Source organism: Capricornis sumatraensis, chromosome 5 (genome assembly GCF_032405125.1).
Source record: "Capricornis sumatraensis isolate serow.1 chromosome 5, serow.2, whole genome shotgun sequence".
NCBI classification, from domain to species: domain Eukaryota; kingdom Metazoa; phylum Chordata; class Mammalia; order Artiodactyla; family Bovidae; genus Capricornis; species Capricornis sumatraensis.
In genome coordinates, this window is record NC_091073.1 from 49,087,314 (window position 1) to 49,104,015 (window position 16,702).

Consider the following 16,702-nt stretch of genomic DNA (forward strand, 5'->3'; position numbering starts at 1 on the left):
TGGCTGTGAGAGTTGGACTATAAAGAAAGCTGAGCACTGAAGAATTGATGTTTTTGAACTGTGGTGTTGGAGAAGACTCCCTTGAGAGTCCCTTGGACTGCAAGGAGATCCAACCAGTCCATCCTAAAGGAGATCAGTCCTGGGTGTGCATTGGAAGGACTGATATTGAAGCTGAAACTCCAATACTTTGGCCACCTAATGCGAAGAGCTGACTCATTTGAAAAGACCCTGATGCTGGGAAAGATTAATGGTGGGAGGAGAAGGGGACGACAGAGGATGAGATGGTTGGATGGCATCACCGACTCAATGGACATGAGTTTGAGTAAACTCTGGGAGTCGGTGATGGACAGGGATGCCTGGCATGCTATGGTTCATGGGGTCGCAAAGGATCAGACATGACTGAGCGACTGAACTGAACTGAATGGTTAAGACCCTGGTGTTCAGAATTAGATGGATCAAGGTTCTAATCTTTGTCCAGACATTTTTAGTGTGAATAAGCAAGTTACTTACCCTGTCATGGCATCATTATATGTGGAGATAGCTTTTATTAGCTTGTAAGAGCATGTTGTTAAAATTTTAGAAACTATGCAAGCCAGTTGTTAAACACAACCACCTCAAAAATTAAAAAATATAAACTTAAAATTAAATAAGCTATATTACAAATGTCATGAACACCCAAACTCGTGACTTCACAATTATTTTACTATTATGCTTTACCACTATCTATGTTCTTGAAGATATATATGTTTATTATATCTGTATGATCACAATATTATATAGATGCTTACTCTTTGGAAGAAAAGTTATGACCAACCTAGATAGTATATTCAAAAGCAGAGACATTACTTTGCTGACTAAGGTCCGTCTAGTCAAGGCTAAGGTTTTTCCAGTGGTCATGTATGGATGTGAGAGTTGGACTGTGAAGAAGGCTGAGCACCCAAGAATTGATGCTTTTGAACTGTGGTATTGGAGAAGACTCTTGAGAGTCCCTTGGACTGCAAGGAGATCCAACTAGTCCATTCTAAAGGAGATCAGCCCTGGGATTTCTTTGGAAGGAATGATGCTAAAGCTGAAGCTCCAGTACTTTGGCCACCTCATGCGAAGAGTTGACTCATTGGAAAAGACTCTGATGCTGGGAGGGATTGGGGGCAGGAGGAGAAGGGGACAACCGAGGATGAGATGGCTGGATGGCATCACGGACTTGATGGACGTTGAGTCTGAGTGAACTCCGGGAGATGGTGATGGACCGGGAGGCCTGGCGTGCTGCGATTCATAGGGTCACAAAGAGTCAGACACGACTGAACGACTGAACTGAAACTGATTACATAGTGCACATTTCTTCCTGTCTCACTGTTTTAGTGACCTCTGTTAGCTTGGCCATGCTGAGAGTATTTACACATGGAAGTCGACAACCATTGTAATTCAGGGATTTTCCTGTTCTTTCTCAGGTATTAGATGTTTACCAACACACTAGTGCTCAGTTTCCACATCTCAAAAATGAGACTAATGATACACACCTCATATAGTTATTTATAAATGTTAAATGAGATAATAAATGCACGGCACATACCTCAACACCTAGTTCATTGTCAATACCCAGCAAATGGTACCAATTTTTATTGTTGTTGTTTAGTCGCTAAGTCATGTCCACCTGTTTTGCAACCCCATGGACTGTAGGCCTCCAGGTTCCTCTGTCCTCTGTCCATGGGATTTCCCAGGCAAGAATACTGGAATGGGTTGCCATTTCCTTCTCCAGGGAATCTTCCCAACCCAGGGATTAAACCCTGCATTAGCAGGCAGAATTAGCAGGTGACTCAGAATACCACTGAGTCACCAGGGATTAAATGGAGTCACCATCCATTAAAATATAGAATAAGGTAAAATATAAGTAAATTATAATTTTTAATTTAGCTGTTACCAATTCATTTTGGTACATAACATCTTCATTCACAGCTGGTTTAGCTGGTCACATAACTCTTACTGTTGCAATTGCCCTTTATTGATAAACTACCAAATCTGTGCCTCCATTCCCAGCTCTGCTGCAAGGACTGGACTTCCACTTTCAAGTAGTTCCGTCATTGGCAACTAGATGTATCACAGAAAGCTCAAATTCAGCTTTTCCAAAATAAAATTCATTATTCTTTTTTTCCCCACTCATACTCCTTCTTTAGTTATCTTAATCATCTTATAGAAACACAAAATCCTAAAGCTGAAAAAGATCTCAGAGATCTAGCCTAACCTAACCATTCTACAAAAGAGAGAACTGAAGCAGAAAAACCACGTAACTTCCCAGGGTTGTACAGGTGCTTATGTGGCATAGCAAAGGCTGGATGGGGGTCTCTTAACTTTAGTTTGGGGCTCTATTCACCATCCCAGTGCCTTCTGCTATGAGGGTGAGAGAATGAGATTGCTCTGCTTATGCAATCTCTGTGCCATTTGGCTAATACAGTTATCTCTGGAGGTGCCTCCGCAGCTTTCTCCCACTTCTACCACAAACCCCAGGGGTGACTAAGTAAGACCTTCCATGATCTTTGCCTCTCTGAAAGCGGAGGTTGGAATTTATGTAGCGTAGAGAGAACTGAAATGACCTTAGAATCTTCTAGTTTGCAGTTTACACAGTCCACCTTTAAGATTCATGAGTCTCAGAGAGATTTAATAGTATAAGAACTACTGATAAACCTCTGTTGCTATATTGAGTATTCTAATCATTTGAACATTTCTGGGATGCTATCCCTTTTCATTTTTGTTGGCTTGCATAATAACTGAAAAAGAGTTGATGAAGCCATAACTTTCACTGTAATATTTTGTAGTTTCCTAGGCCCTTTTCTCCCAGTAAATCTGAAGAAATACCAGGCTCAGCTCTTACCAAGAAAAGATAATCAGACTCTGCTCTAGCAAGTTACCAGCTTCTCAGACACCTAATAAGTGTCCTGAGCTTCTACCTGAAGAACTTGCTAACCATGCTCTGAAATTGGCTGCAGTTTCATTCATTCATTCATGAAACGTTGATCAGAGTCTTACTATGTGTCAGGTATTTATGATATACTTAGGATACAGGTACAGATAATCAGGCTCAATCCTGGCCAAAAGGAGCTCACAATGGGGCAGAGAGCAGACAAATAAGCAGACCATCAAATACATAGAGAACACTTACTGGAAGTGGAATGAAGAGATCTTAACCCAGATGGATTTGGGGAAAGGAGGGGTCAGTGAAGGTTCCTGGAGAAGGTTGTCATTGAACAGAGCCTCAAAGGATATATGAAATTAACCTGATGAATGGGGAAATGAGACAGTATGAGGGTATTTAGGCAGAAGGCAAAAAGTGAGCCTAGTGAAAGTATTTAGGCTGGATGGAAATGAAGAACAAAGGAGCAGAGAGGCAGGAACTATTATAAGCCCTCTTGCTTGCTGGTTTACCTTAAATCTGAAAATCTTAAATCTGTACCTTGGCCCAAACTACCCCCTCTTCATCTGGATCCTTTTCCCACTCCATGTTTAGGGTTACTGGTTTCTGGACATTTGGGTTTCAACCTGAGATTGGCTACAACCTAGCCTTTGTTACCAGCACAACTGTGATCATTCTATGCCTAACTTTCTATATAATGCCATAACCCACTGCTAAACACAAGTGGAGAAACAATAAATCTGTAGGAAAGGCAATATCAACATGAGAACCCTTGAAGTAACACACAGAGCAGAGGGTAAAGGAAAAGCATAACCAGTAATCTGCCCTCCTAATTGGCACTTTCTCATGTACACATAGGATAGATTTGTCCTTTCCATTAAAACTGTAAATCCTACCCATATTTCTTCTTTGAGATTTTGAAAGAAACAAGTTCACATTTTAGAGAGCTCTGATATGAACATGGAAAACTAATGTGGATCTCTTTGGAGCATTCTGGCTGATGCCTTTTAGTCACTTCTTCATTGATTAGGGGCATATATTAGGTAGACTAGAGCTTCCCTGATAGCTTTCTTGGTAAAGAATCTGCCTTCAATGCAGGAGACCCTGGTTCGATTCCTGGGTCAGGAAGAGCCCCTGGAGAAGGGAAAGGCTACCCATTCCAGTATTCTGGCCTGAAGAATTCAGTCTGGCCCTTGTACAGTCCATGGGGTCGCAAAGAGTTGGACACGACTGAGCAACTTTCACTTTTCATGAAATAGAATAAAAGAAGGTGAGAAGCTGTCCAGATAGCTGCAGAGTGTTGCAGGCAAGGAAAATAGCCAGTGCAAAAAACCCAGAGGCAAGAGCTTGTGTGTTGAAAGAACAGCAAGGAAGCCAGTGTGGCTGGAGAGGAGTTGGTAAGAGGAAGAATAATAGGAAGTGATGTCAGAGAGACAGAGAAGGAGGCAGATTACATGGGGTCTTGAAGGTCCTTTCAAGGCTTCAATTTTATTGAGCAAATAAGAAAACTTGCCAGGCATTTGAACTGAGGGAGTACATTGACTTCTGTTTTCAGAAGACCATTCTAGGTGCTACTTGTTGAAAAGAACTTAGAGGTTGAAGTGAAAGCAGAGAGACCAGTTAGGAAACTGTCACAATAATCCAGGCAAGAGATGATGGATTGGATGATGACTTGGATTCTAGAAATTGTAAGGAGTGGTCAGATCCTGGATAGATTCTGAAGTAATAGTCAACTGGACTTCCTGAAAGAGTGCATGTGGAGTGTGAGAAAAAGAGGAGTTAAGATTGCCATACTAGTTGGCTAGGTATGCTGTAACAGAGGACCACAAACTGGTGGCTTAAATAAGAGCAATTTGTTATCCAGCAGTTCTGGAAACTAAAAGGTCCAAGATCAGTGTTGGGGTGTTGGTTCATTCAGTGTGAGGGAAGGATATGGTTCAAGCTTCTCTCCTTGGTTTGTAGATGGCTGTCTTCATGTTTACATGGCACTCTCCAGTATGCATATGTTTGTGTCCAAATTCCCCCAAATTAAACAAAAAAAAAAGACATCAGTCACACTGGATCAGGGCCCACCCTAATGATATCATCTTAACTAATTGCATTTGCAATGACATTATTTCCAAGTAAGTTCACATTCTAAGATACTAGGGGTTAGGAATTCCACATATTAATTTGGAGGGGATACAATTCAATCTGTAACAGATGAATTCAAGACTTTTGGCCTAAGCATTTGTAAACATGAAGCTGCCATTAACTAAGATAGGGAAGGCCAAAGGAGGAGCAAGGAGTTATTTTTTAGAGCAGAGACTTTTTTTTTTAAGATATGAATCTAAAATTTGAGAGAGAGTAATGTTTAAAAAGCAAATAAACTGGACAGATGCAAGACAAAAATCTGTTCACCCAACTATAAAAGGTGATATGTTTTTTAAAAATTATGATAAATGCAGAAGTGTTTGATGCATGTAGTAGCCTTAAATGAAAAAGCATTGATTCCCACTGTTCCAGGAAAACAAAATATAAACAAAAAAAAATTTTCTTTTTAAATTTGAGAGAGAAGTCTGGATTGAAGATACATATTATCTATCATTATATGTGTCTATGTCTATGCATATGTGTGTATATGTATATAAATATACACACATATATACATGTATTCTCTATATAATATATATACACATACACATATATATATACTCCTATAAGCATATATACTTATATATGTATATATGCATATATAAACATACTCATATATATACATTATATTCATGTATGTGTATATGTGCATTTGAACATATATTTGTGTGTGAATATTACACATATATGATTTTATATATGTGTGTGTGTATTTGTCATTGTAGGTGATATTTAAAGCTATAATCTGTTAATAGGTGACATCACCAAGGGTGTGATGAGAAGAAAAGCAGAACCAAACTGAACCTTGGGGCTCTCTGTGATTAAGAGTTTGAAGAGAAGAGGTGACTTAGAGAAGCACCTTAAGAAACATTGTCAAAAATCGAAAAAAGAGTGGGAGCTATAGCACAATATAATTTATGAAAATTAATATCCACACACAGAACCACAATATAAGAATTTAAAAGTACATTAATATATGTATATTAATGTATTCTTTTTTGTTGCTAGAGGAAGACTTTCATGTTTTGCTCATTTTTAAATTGAAGTATAGTTGAACTACAATATTGTATTAGTTTTAGGTGTATAGCATTGGCACCCTACTCCAGTACTCTTGCCTGGAACATCCCGTGGACAGAGGAGCCTGGTAGGCTTAGGTCCATGGGGTCGCGAAGAGTCGGATACGACTGAGCAACTTCCCTTTCACTTTTCACTTTCAAGCATTGGAAAAGGAAATGGCAACCCACTCTAGTGTTCTTGCCTGGAGAATCCCAGGGACGGGGGAGCCTGGTGGGCTGCCATCTATGGGGTCACACAGAGTCGGACACGACTGAAGTGACTTAGCAGCAGCAGCAGCAGCATAGTGATTTAGTTTTTTTGCAGATTATATTCCATTATAAGTTATAAGATAACTGGGTATAATTCCTGTGCTACACAGTAAATCCCTGTTGCTTATCTATTTTATGTATTGCAGTTTCTATCTGTTAATCCCATGCTCCTAATTTGCCCCTCCTGCCTGCCCCTCCCCGTTTATAACCATAAGTTTGTTTTCTGTGTCTATGAGTCTGTTTCTGTTTTGTATATACATTTTTTTTTTTTAGATTCCACATATAAGCCATAACATACAGATTTCTCTTTTCTCTGACTTATTTTACTCTCTCTATATATATAATATACATATAACATACACATGTATATATATATGTGTATGTGTGTGTGTGTGTGTGTGTGTGTATTTGTATACATAAAATTGTTACAGTACCTAAAGAGTTCTGAATGGGTTCTGCTAAAGTCATGTACTTCCTGGAAAAATTGTAGCAATTGCATATGGAACTTAAGAATGTCTAGGCCTGGGCCAAATGATAATGGCCATTGGAAAACACTGTTAATAACCTAAAAATAATATATAATAGTGGCTAAGCATTCACTATATGCAACCATCATTGTAAGCCTCTTATATGTGTCAAATCATTTAATTCATACAAAACACAGGTAGTTACCATTAATAGCATTTTCCCCATTTCATAGATAAGGAAGGTAAGGTATACAGAAAGATTAGGACCTGCCCCAGCCCCACACCTATCAAATAGCAAACTCAGGATTAAAATGCAGATGCCCCAGAACCCATGCTTCCAGTTGGAGAAGGAAATGGCAACCCACTCCAGTGTTCTTGCCTGGAGATTCCCAGGGACAGCGGAGCCTGGTGGGCTGCCATCTGTGGGGTCGCACAGAGTCGGACACGACTGGGGCAACAGCAGCAGCAGCAGCAGCCCCAGAACCCATGCTCCCAATTATTGTGGTATGTTACTTTCATGATGTCATGACTGACAGCTCCTCAGAACCACAAGAGAAGAGAGAGGAGTGGTTCCTTGAGGCAGAGAATGAGATGCAAAGGAAAATTACTAACATCTCGTATAGTGGTTCATTAGTTTCACTTATTTAACTAAACATTAATCCAAATATTCAACAAGCATCTGATAAACATCTACCATGAGTTAGGTCATACATCATTCCTTAAGACGTAGAAAAAGATGAATCCATTCACTGTCACCAAATGTCTCCCAGATCATAAATTACAAAGGAGCACGGGAAAGAGTACCTTCTTTACATGATAAAACCATTTTGTCTCCAAAGAATCTTACCACATTGTATTTAAATATGGTTTTTAAAAATCATTTTATGGTATAAGCTTAGATTTTATAACTTTGAGTAAATAGTAAATATGAAAGCAAACAAATTAAATTTGTTCAACTGATTCAGCCAGAATCATTTTGTTAAATGAATGTAGTTTTGTCTTTTTTATCTTTTCTGAAAATACTATAAGGAAAATGTTGTACTCAGGTTCTGAAGAAAAATTTTTTAGAGAAATATACTAATAGGCTTTATTTTTTAACACCAACTGTGTCAGGAACTTAAGTTACATTATCTCCAATATTCCCCAGTTTGAAAGAAAAATTTTAATTACTTTGAAAAATATTTTAACAATGGCAGCATTTTGAGACAAAAATGCTATCATTCAACAAATATTTATTAAGTGCCTGTGTATGGTTTAACTTTGTCTGGAAATCAAATAAATACAAATTGAAAATATAAAAAAAAAATATATATATATATATAAAACTTGAATTGACAAGTTTTTTATATAAAATATATTTATGAAGATAGCAAACTATTTTACATTCATCATAAATGTAAATTGAGAGTCTTTGTAGAGCACAGACAACCTTAAAAATAACCTCTGATCATTTCATTTCTAAAAATTTGTACCCAAAACTACATACACGTATGCTAAGATACAGCTACAATAATTTTCCTCAGAGATTATTTATGATAGCCAAAAAAAGGTACACCAGGAAAAAGAATTGTAGGCCAATAATGAATGGTTAAATATAAATTGGTGTTTTGATACAATGGAATACTATTATACCTCTTAAAAGTAAGTTACAGGAAAATATTTAATGGAATAAAGACATGGAATAATGAAAGATATGTGTACTATATAATCCTTTTCAATTCAAAAGAAGTCTAGACATGCATAGCATAAAGACCCTGAAATTCTAGTAGTGTTGATTATTTCTGGGTGGTGCGTTTTCAGGTAATTTAATTTTTTTCTTTGCAGAGGATAGTGAGAGAGCTCACTGCAGCAGCCCTATCACAATTCAGGCCAAGGGTGAGCAGAGGTTTTTCCAAAGAGAAGAAACTGGGCAGAGGCATTACTTCAGCCACATCAAAGATGATAACCTGCAGGCGAACATGTAAGTGCTAGTATTCATTAGGAAATCAGTCATATAATTTAATGCACCCTACAGTGTTTATCCAATCCCATAAGACTGTAGAATATTTCTAAAGCATATGTAATTGATTTTCACTTTTCTTTGTAGTCCTCCATCATCCACTTATTTATTTTTTCTAACACGTATGGTTCAAATACTTTCACAATATTATATAAATACATCTTTCCTTTTTTGGGCAGCCATGACTACATTAACGTTTAGCTCTTGACATATTTTGTTTACGTTAATCCAGAGTTTCCAAAGACAGAGATGCTATTTCACTCATCACAGTGCCCAGTATGCAGCAGGCACTCAGTAAACACCAGTGAAAAACATTTGGTCATAAGCTTCTATTCTCGACTCTTTTTGTTTTATTAGGACATTTTTCCTTGGTCAGATATATTAACACATGTCTTCATAGCGCAAAATTCCAAACATATAAAAAGAAACTACATTTTAGTTTCCAAGGGACGAACCTATAAAACCTGTGAATAGTCAGCTTTCCTTCTTTGAAACCATTTTGTATTGTCATACCAATGCAATTAGACCAGGTAGGGTGAAACTATCCTTACAGGTAGGTAGATGGAGCCCGGAAAGTAGATGAAACCACCTCAGAAGACTTCATAAGTCCCTCAGGCGCAGTAACTTCCAAAATACACTGATTCATCCTGAAGTTATAGCAGCAGCCATTATTAAAATATCTATGGTTCATAATGAGCCCATTTCTTACAAAGTTTCAAATGGTAAAATTTCCAGTGCCTGACAGCTAGGGTTAAATCTCTGTTTGCTGTTAAATTATTAAGTGAACAAAGGGAAATGGAATATAGATAAATAAAAAATGAACACCCTAACATTATTTTGCATGACGTGAAATACTAACATCATTGTCTTTTGAGAATCACAAATTAAGGATCAATTAGGAAACAAAATCTATTCTTGATACATTCAGACCAAACTCAAATACCTACTAAGACAGGCAGGCAATGCAGTGAAGTGGTAACTGTCCCAGAGTAAGTGCATATTTGGACATTACTGAGTGGAGGAGAGGGCGGTAAACTGAGGAGAGGGCTCCATTTCAAGGGGGTGAGGCTGACTCTGTTCCAGCCCCCTTTACCATGTGGGAATGCAGGCCCAAGTTTGCTAGTTCTTATGTATTTTTTTTAAGAGAAGCTTAAAGTCTAGATTTTTATTTGAAAACTCCAAAATTCCAAATGTTGGCTCAAAATTTAAAGACAGACTATATCTATATGTTTTGCATAAATATCTGGCCAGAAAGTCATCAGTTTGAAACCTCTGACTTTGAGCTGTGTTTGAAAATATTTAACCTTAGGACATGTTTATGTGTGTTTGTGTGTCTATGCCTGTGTTTGTGTTGTTGCTGCAATAATTACTTGGTGGAAACTGAGAAGAAAAAGGAGTTAAGTCACACTGTGAGGAGGGTTCTGAAGCACTGAGATGAGTTAGACACTACTATATATAAAATAGATAACTAATAAGAACCTACTGTATAGCACAGGAAACTCTACTCAATACTCTGTAATGACCTATGTGGGAAAAGAATCTAAAGAAGAGTAAATACATGTATATGTATAACTGATTCACTTTGCTGTACAACATTGTAAATCAACTATAGTCCAGTAAAATTTAATTTTAAAAGAAGGACTAAAGGATGTATCTTTCAGGGAGAGATTGATCAGTGGGATGTGTCAAAAGCATATTGAGTTATTTCTGAATTTGCAAATATTCTTCCTTTGTGATCAGGCCATCTGTGTTTGCTGACATTCATATCCAAGTTAGGCCCCCATCAGTCCACAGAGATTGAGAGATACAGATGCTGTCTTGATGATTACACATCAAAGGCTGGCTCCCAGGTCCTTGAGGAAGACATTCATGGGTTGTAAAACAGGTAAGAAACTTTTTAAGAAGTTGACATCTCAAAGGGAGCAAAAACAGAATGTACAACTGCAAGTTTTCTAAAGTAAGAAAAAGGAGGTCAGGGATTCAGGGTCAGAAAGAAGCCTATCTGAAGTTTTGTCGATCTGGAGGGAACATTAAGGCCGTCTTGATCAGAGTGGCAGATATCGGTGCTTAGCAAACTATTGATATATCAGTAGACTGGATTTAAACAAATGCAAACTCTAGCCTTGCAGCCCTAGCTTAGCATCCTTTCCCCTACATCCTCCCCAGTGCCTAGTGTACCAGGAAACCATGATATGCCAGTGGTGGTGGCTAAGTAAGATTTCTGTCCATTCAAGAACTTGGAGGAGAAATCCATTCTGTCCCGTATTCTTTCCAGGAATACCTGCTTATAGCAGTACCAGTATGTTTTTACCAGCTGTGCAACCCTGAGAACCTTGGCCTTTTCATCTAAATAAGCTATAGTGCACAGCATTTGTATGAGCAGTAAATGTGATATGTATGAAACACTCAACATGGTGCCTGGTGTATAGTAACAGTTCTCATTTGTGTCGTTATATTATTTTCATAGAATGATGACCATGCTGCTGCTGCTGCTAAGTCGCTTCAGTCATGTCCGACTCTGTGCGACCCCATAGACGGCAGCCCATCAGGCTCCCCCGTCCCTGAGATTCTCCAGACAAGAACACTGGAGTGGGGTGCCATTGCCTTCTCCGAATGATGACCATACTATGACACTAATAGCAAGACACCGAGAGGTGGAAGAAAAGTTAAATAAATGGTGACTTAAATCTAACAAAACAGAGCAGAAGAAACTATCAAGGAGGCAGGAACTGCTTCCACAGAGCCATGCCATACCCTTCACAATTCCACACTATTTTCTGCCCAGGTTTCTTAGTCTTATTCCTTCAGACTTAAATATTTCCCCATGTAGACCTCAAATCTTCATGTTATTTAGCCCAAGGATATAATGCAATTTAAAAAAATCATCTTTGTTATATTTCTTTTCTTACATTTATCACTTGTCACATTTTACCTAATACTATTTACTCTCAGAGTCCACGTGGAAGCAAACTAACTTTTCAGGAAGTTCTTTGCAAATTCTCCCCACCCTCTCCCCCAAATATTTTTCTTTGTTTGTATCTTGGTAGCAATTCTAAATAGTTTTCAAGATTTGGACTCTGCTATCATAATTGTGCACAGAGTGTCTACACAGAAGTGGTCTGCTTCATCATCCAATGAGCTCTGCCTCTTCATGGATGTGACACTCCAGTGGAGGGAAGCCAAGAGCCTATAGTAGTGATCCTTGGCAAAATTTAAGCAGCTGTGTTCACGTAATTCAAAACCTCTGAAAAGTGTGCTGCAGTCTGTGCACAGCGTTAGTATAACATGAGGGCTGGGGCTGGATGCAGCCTGTTCTCTGGAGGACTTCTTTGCCTGCTGCAGGAGAGAGAAGGCTGAAAGACAAACCTGGGTGCAGCCGGAAAGGTCCAGATAGATGAGCTTGTGGCATCCGTTCCCCAAATTCAGGTACTGTAAACCTTTGTCTGTGAACTTTCTGCAGTAAGCCAAACTAAGATTCTGTAAATTGTAGAAGTACCTGAGAAGACAGGGAGAGAGAAGAGAGGAAGGAAAGTGATTATACTTAAGCTGTTTCCTCACATCTTTGTTAAGCCACTATGACAAAGAGAAGTAAAGCTGTAAATTAATCTTTTCTCCTTGCAGCTATTCAAGAGTTGAACTTTATTGTTCATTCTCTTCCTGTTAAGGAGATTGCAGCAGCATATCAGATAATGTATAATCACATTTCAAGTGAAAATAAAGATTTGTCTAGATTTTTAAGAAAACCGATTGGGATAAAGCTTTGGGGGCGGGGGAGGTCTGTGCATTCATATTGTTTGCAAGTTAGTTTGTGTTTGAAAGCAGTTTCAGTTTGTGTTATTGTTGCATTTAGCTTTTATATTGGAGCATCGAAATAACAATGCAAATGTCTAGGAGGACAAACTCTTTGTAAACATTTAAATGGTGATTAACTGTTACCTGAGAGTTAGGATTTGGGGCAGAAAGGAGGCAAAATTAAACATAATAGGCTCTTAAAATGGACATAGTAAGCAAATGGCTTGAAAAAATACATTTGCATGTGCATGAGTTTCTAAGTAACAGTTTCATTATTATAACTAAAGAAAGACTGGCTGATACACAGAGCTTAAAAGTGGATAAAAAACAGTCTGCAAATATGTGGGCAACATATGAGGGGAATAAAACCATATTAGAGGCTATAAATCTCACTGGAGTTGCAACAGATTAACTATGGCATTACCACCATAACCAAAATGAGAGCTTTCAGGAAAAAGGACGGTCTTTAGGACAACTCTTTGCAAGACTCACAGTTTGAGGACACTCTATGGGCAACTTTCAAAGCACTCCTAAGCCTGGCATTTTTTAAAAGTGCAAGAACTCTCACTTCTGCTCTTGTAATAGAATTAAACAACATGATCTTGGTTTGTGATCTGCAGCAGTTTAACAGTGAACTAGAAAGCAAAAAGAACAAAAAGTAGGAGGAAAATGCCTTTCTGTCCCTCAAAAGCCCACAGATGACTAATAAAGTTTACTTTCACATAAATGGGAAATTAGATATGCAAGCTTTGATCATTAATCAGATTTATTTCCCAAATCTGAAAATATCATGTGATATGATTCATATTCCGTAGCAGATTATTTGACTCACACACATTTCCCCCTGGTAATGGCCATTTCCATGAGATTCAGTAGAACAGAGAGGGAAGTCTTCTGGATTCCCCGGTGGCTGGGTGGGCAGGGATCTGACGGAGAAGGCAGCACTAACATCCCAAAGACATGACCCTTCTGGGCCCCTTGAGAGCATTGCCAAAGTTTCAGAAATGCTTTTTCATTCTCTCCCTGAATTATACCCTTGTGATTCAACTAAGTGAAGTACAATTTTCTTGGGGGGGTTGTCATTCCTAAGAACTTCTTTGCTCTCCAATTTGGAGAAAGGAATAGTGAGGCAGGCAGCATGACACAATGGAAAATACACAGGGTGTTGGAATCTGACCAAATTGGATTTGAATCCCAGCCCTGACACTTACTGCAACTGCCCCTTAACTGCTCAGAGACTGTTTCCACATTTATTAAGTGGAGATTATAGCATTATCTTTGTTTTCAACCCTGACCAACTGTGGGGCCTCCAACTTCCTGAACCTTAGTTTTCTATAACATGAACGTAACGTATCTGCTTTTTCCTCTTAATAAAGATGTGACAATTACATAAGAATGTATATATAATAGTATTATATTGAGGGTGATTTTTGATTATTAAAATCAGCAGGGATATGGTAGAAAGAACCTTTAAAAATACATATATTATTATTATTGCTACTACTGTCTCGAATAATACATATGAATTATTCTTACAAAGTTTGACCTTTCTTGTTTCCATTTAATGGTACTTACCTGACAATAGTGGTGCATACTAATTTGAAGAGTTTGAGGGGCCTCATATTCCGTCTGTACCCTATTTCAGTCGTGGTGGTAAAACCATGTGTAGTCTGTTAACCCCAGCACGATTGATGGTCTGCTGTAGTTTCTATTCCTCCATCTGTTGCCCATGCATTTGCAGACTGTTCTTCCTAACCTATTTTTAAGCTCTGTACATCATCAGTCTTTCTTCAGGTATAATAATGAAACCATTACTTACACAATCATGCATATTCAAATATATTCAAGTCTGATCCAAGTCTATTTTTCAGTTTCTTTAAGTGCATGTGATCCATTAACAAATACCAAAAATGAGAATTGAACAAGCAGCTTTTAACTTTTTTGTCTGTCACAGATACTTTTGGATCTATAGCCCCTTTGTCAGCATAATGTTTTCAATGTATAAAATAAAATACAATTACAAAGGCAGCCAATTTTATCCAAAGATATTAAAATATTTTTAAAAACCAAATGAGTGAAATAATGTATATGCTTCTTTATTAACATGTTAAACAACAACATCTAGTGACAGCTCTATTAACTACAATGCTTTTGAAGCAGTACTGAGTACCAATGATAATTTTAAATATTTGTAACAACTATAAGAAAATACATGTGATGAGAAAATAATTGTGATTTGTATGAGTGAAAGAGTCCCAGGGACTGCTAATACTACCCTGAATTTTTAAAATCTATATTTCAGTTAGAGCTTAGTGAAAATAGAGATCTTTTTTTTCTCCTATCAAAATTTATGGAACCCCTGATTTCCATTCATGATCTTCTTGGAGGATCCACTGACCCCAGGTTTGGCAAAAGAGTCATTTAATTAAACTAAATGATTCTGAGATTAAGTCAAGATCTATCTCTTCAAAGTGGAACCATATGGGAACCATTAGTTTGAAAGTAAAACACAAATCTTGAGTGGCTCTGTTAGCCTTTCTAGGCTTTTATGGTGCCGCAGACTTAGAGCTTTGGGGGATGAGAAAAATATTGGTTGACAGTGAAATCACACTTGGCAAATTTTATGCAATATTGCCACTTTTTATCCTGAATTTTGGCAAAGAAATATGTCCATTGTATGAGTAAGATCTGGTTCATCATTTTTCCAATCCAGACATGAATTTATAGTTCTAATTACACTTGAGGCAGTGTTTTAAGACAATGTTTTCTAATTATTTGATAACTTTTTCTTATGTGTGTGGGGAAGGTTCTCTTTGTGATTTATTTTTCTACTGTTACTATAATCTTTAAGACATCACAATTCTTACAGAAACTACAGAGATCGCTGTTTCTTTTTTCTTTGAGTTTTTTATCCATTAAAGAATTGAGGCCCTCTGTGTTAGATCTTCAACACCTGAGGGTAGCTATTACTAGAAGGAATGTAGAATTCTGTATTTAAATTAACATTTCCCTGAAAAATCTCAACACGAGGTCCAGTCTGTAAAAGAGAGTATTTGCGTATGGATTCTTTTGAGTTGAGTACTGGACTTAGTCTTGCAGAGGCAGTTTTTTAATAGAATTCGTGCAGAAAATCCAAATGCAGTGACTTGACCTCCTATTTACAGGGTGGACCCTAAGGATTTCCAGTCACAGCCACAGCTTACTCTGTCTACCCCACTCTGATGAACTGTGGGGAGACTATATAACATGAGAGTACTTGTCAATAAGAAGTTGCCAGTTAATGTAAGGGTTGATTCATCTATAGGAAAAATAGACATCATGCTTCTATAGCATATAAGGCTCCGTTAAGAAGCAAAGATCATAATATTAATATCTTTACTCACCACTCTGTGCCCAGAATAGTTGGAAAGAGCAGTTGATCAATACATAGTGAAAAAGTGAATGAATGTTGCTACTGGAACTCAGGGAGGAATCACTGTGGAGTTCTGATAGATGGTATGACTTGAGATGTAAAGTCTACAGATTAGCAGAGAGAGGAGAAAGGCATTCTAGCTTGTAGAGAAAGAGAAGCATGTAGCAGTCAACTGACTAGAGTTGAGAGTTTCCTTTGGAAAACCTAGGCAGATAAGATTGATCAGATAATGACAAAGAAGAGTAAAGGAAGAGTCTAGACCTTAAGCACGTCAAAGACACGGTAAGACTAAGTTCAGGACAATACGCCTCACAACATAAGGGAAGAGAGACCAAGGGTGAACCATCTGGATGGTGCACCAAATGAGGTATTGAGAATGTCACCTTGACTGTGGCCATGGAATAAAAGGACAGGGTTTAATTCAGGAAATATTTAAAAGCAAAAAATACTTTGAAATGGGCTTGAGCTATGGGCAGCCCTTGTTTTCAACTTTAGAAAACTGAGCAAGTCCCCAAAGAAGCGACTAAAAATATTCAGATAAAAAGCTGGCAAATCACTGTTGCCAAGAAAGGCAAACAAATTACATTTTTCTTTGGAAAGAAACACTAAAGGCACCAGAGAGAGAATAAGAACAGCAACAAACAACACTTCTCTAGTTATTTATAGCTG

The 16,702-nt window shown here is 37.8% G+C and overlaps 1 protein-coding gene across 1 annotated transcript in view; it reads right to left on the minus strand.

Annotated features, from left to right (window-relative positions):
• FBXL13 (F-box and leucine rich repeat protein 13) overlaps positions 1–16,702 on the minus strand; it is a 215,452-nt gene that overhangs the window by 79,302 nt on the left and 119,448 nt on the right. The window contains exon 12 of the mRNA XM_068972394.1: positions 12,196–12,325. Within this exon, the coding sequence (XP_068828495.1) occupies positions 12,196–12,325 (130 nt within the window). The remainder of the gene's footprint in view (positions 1–12,195; positions 12,326–16,702) is intronic.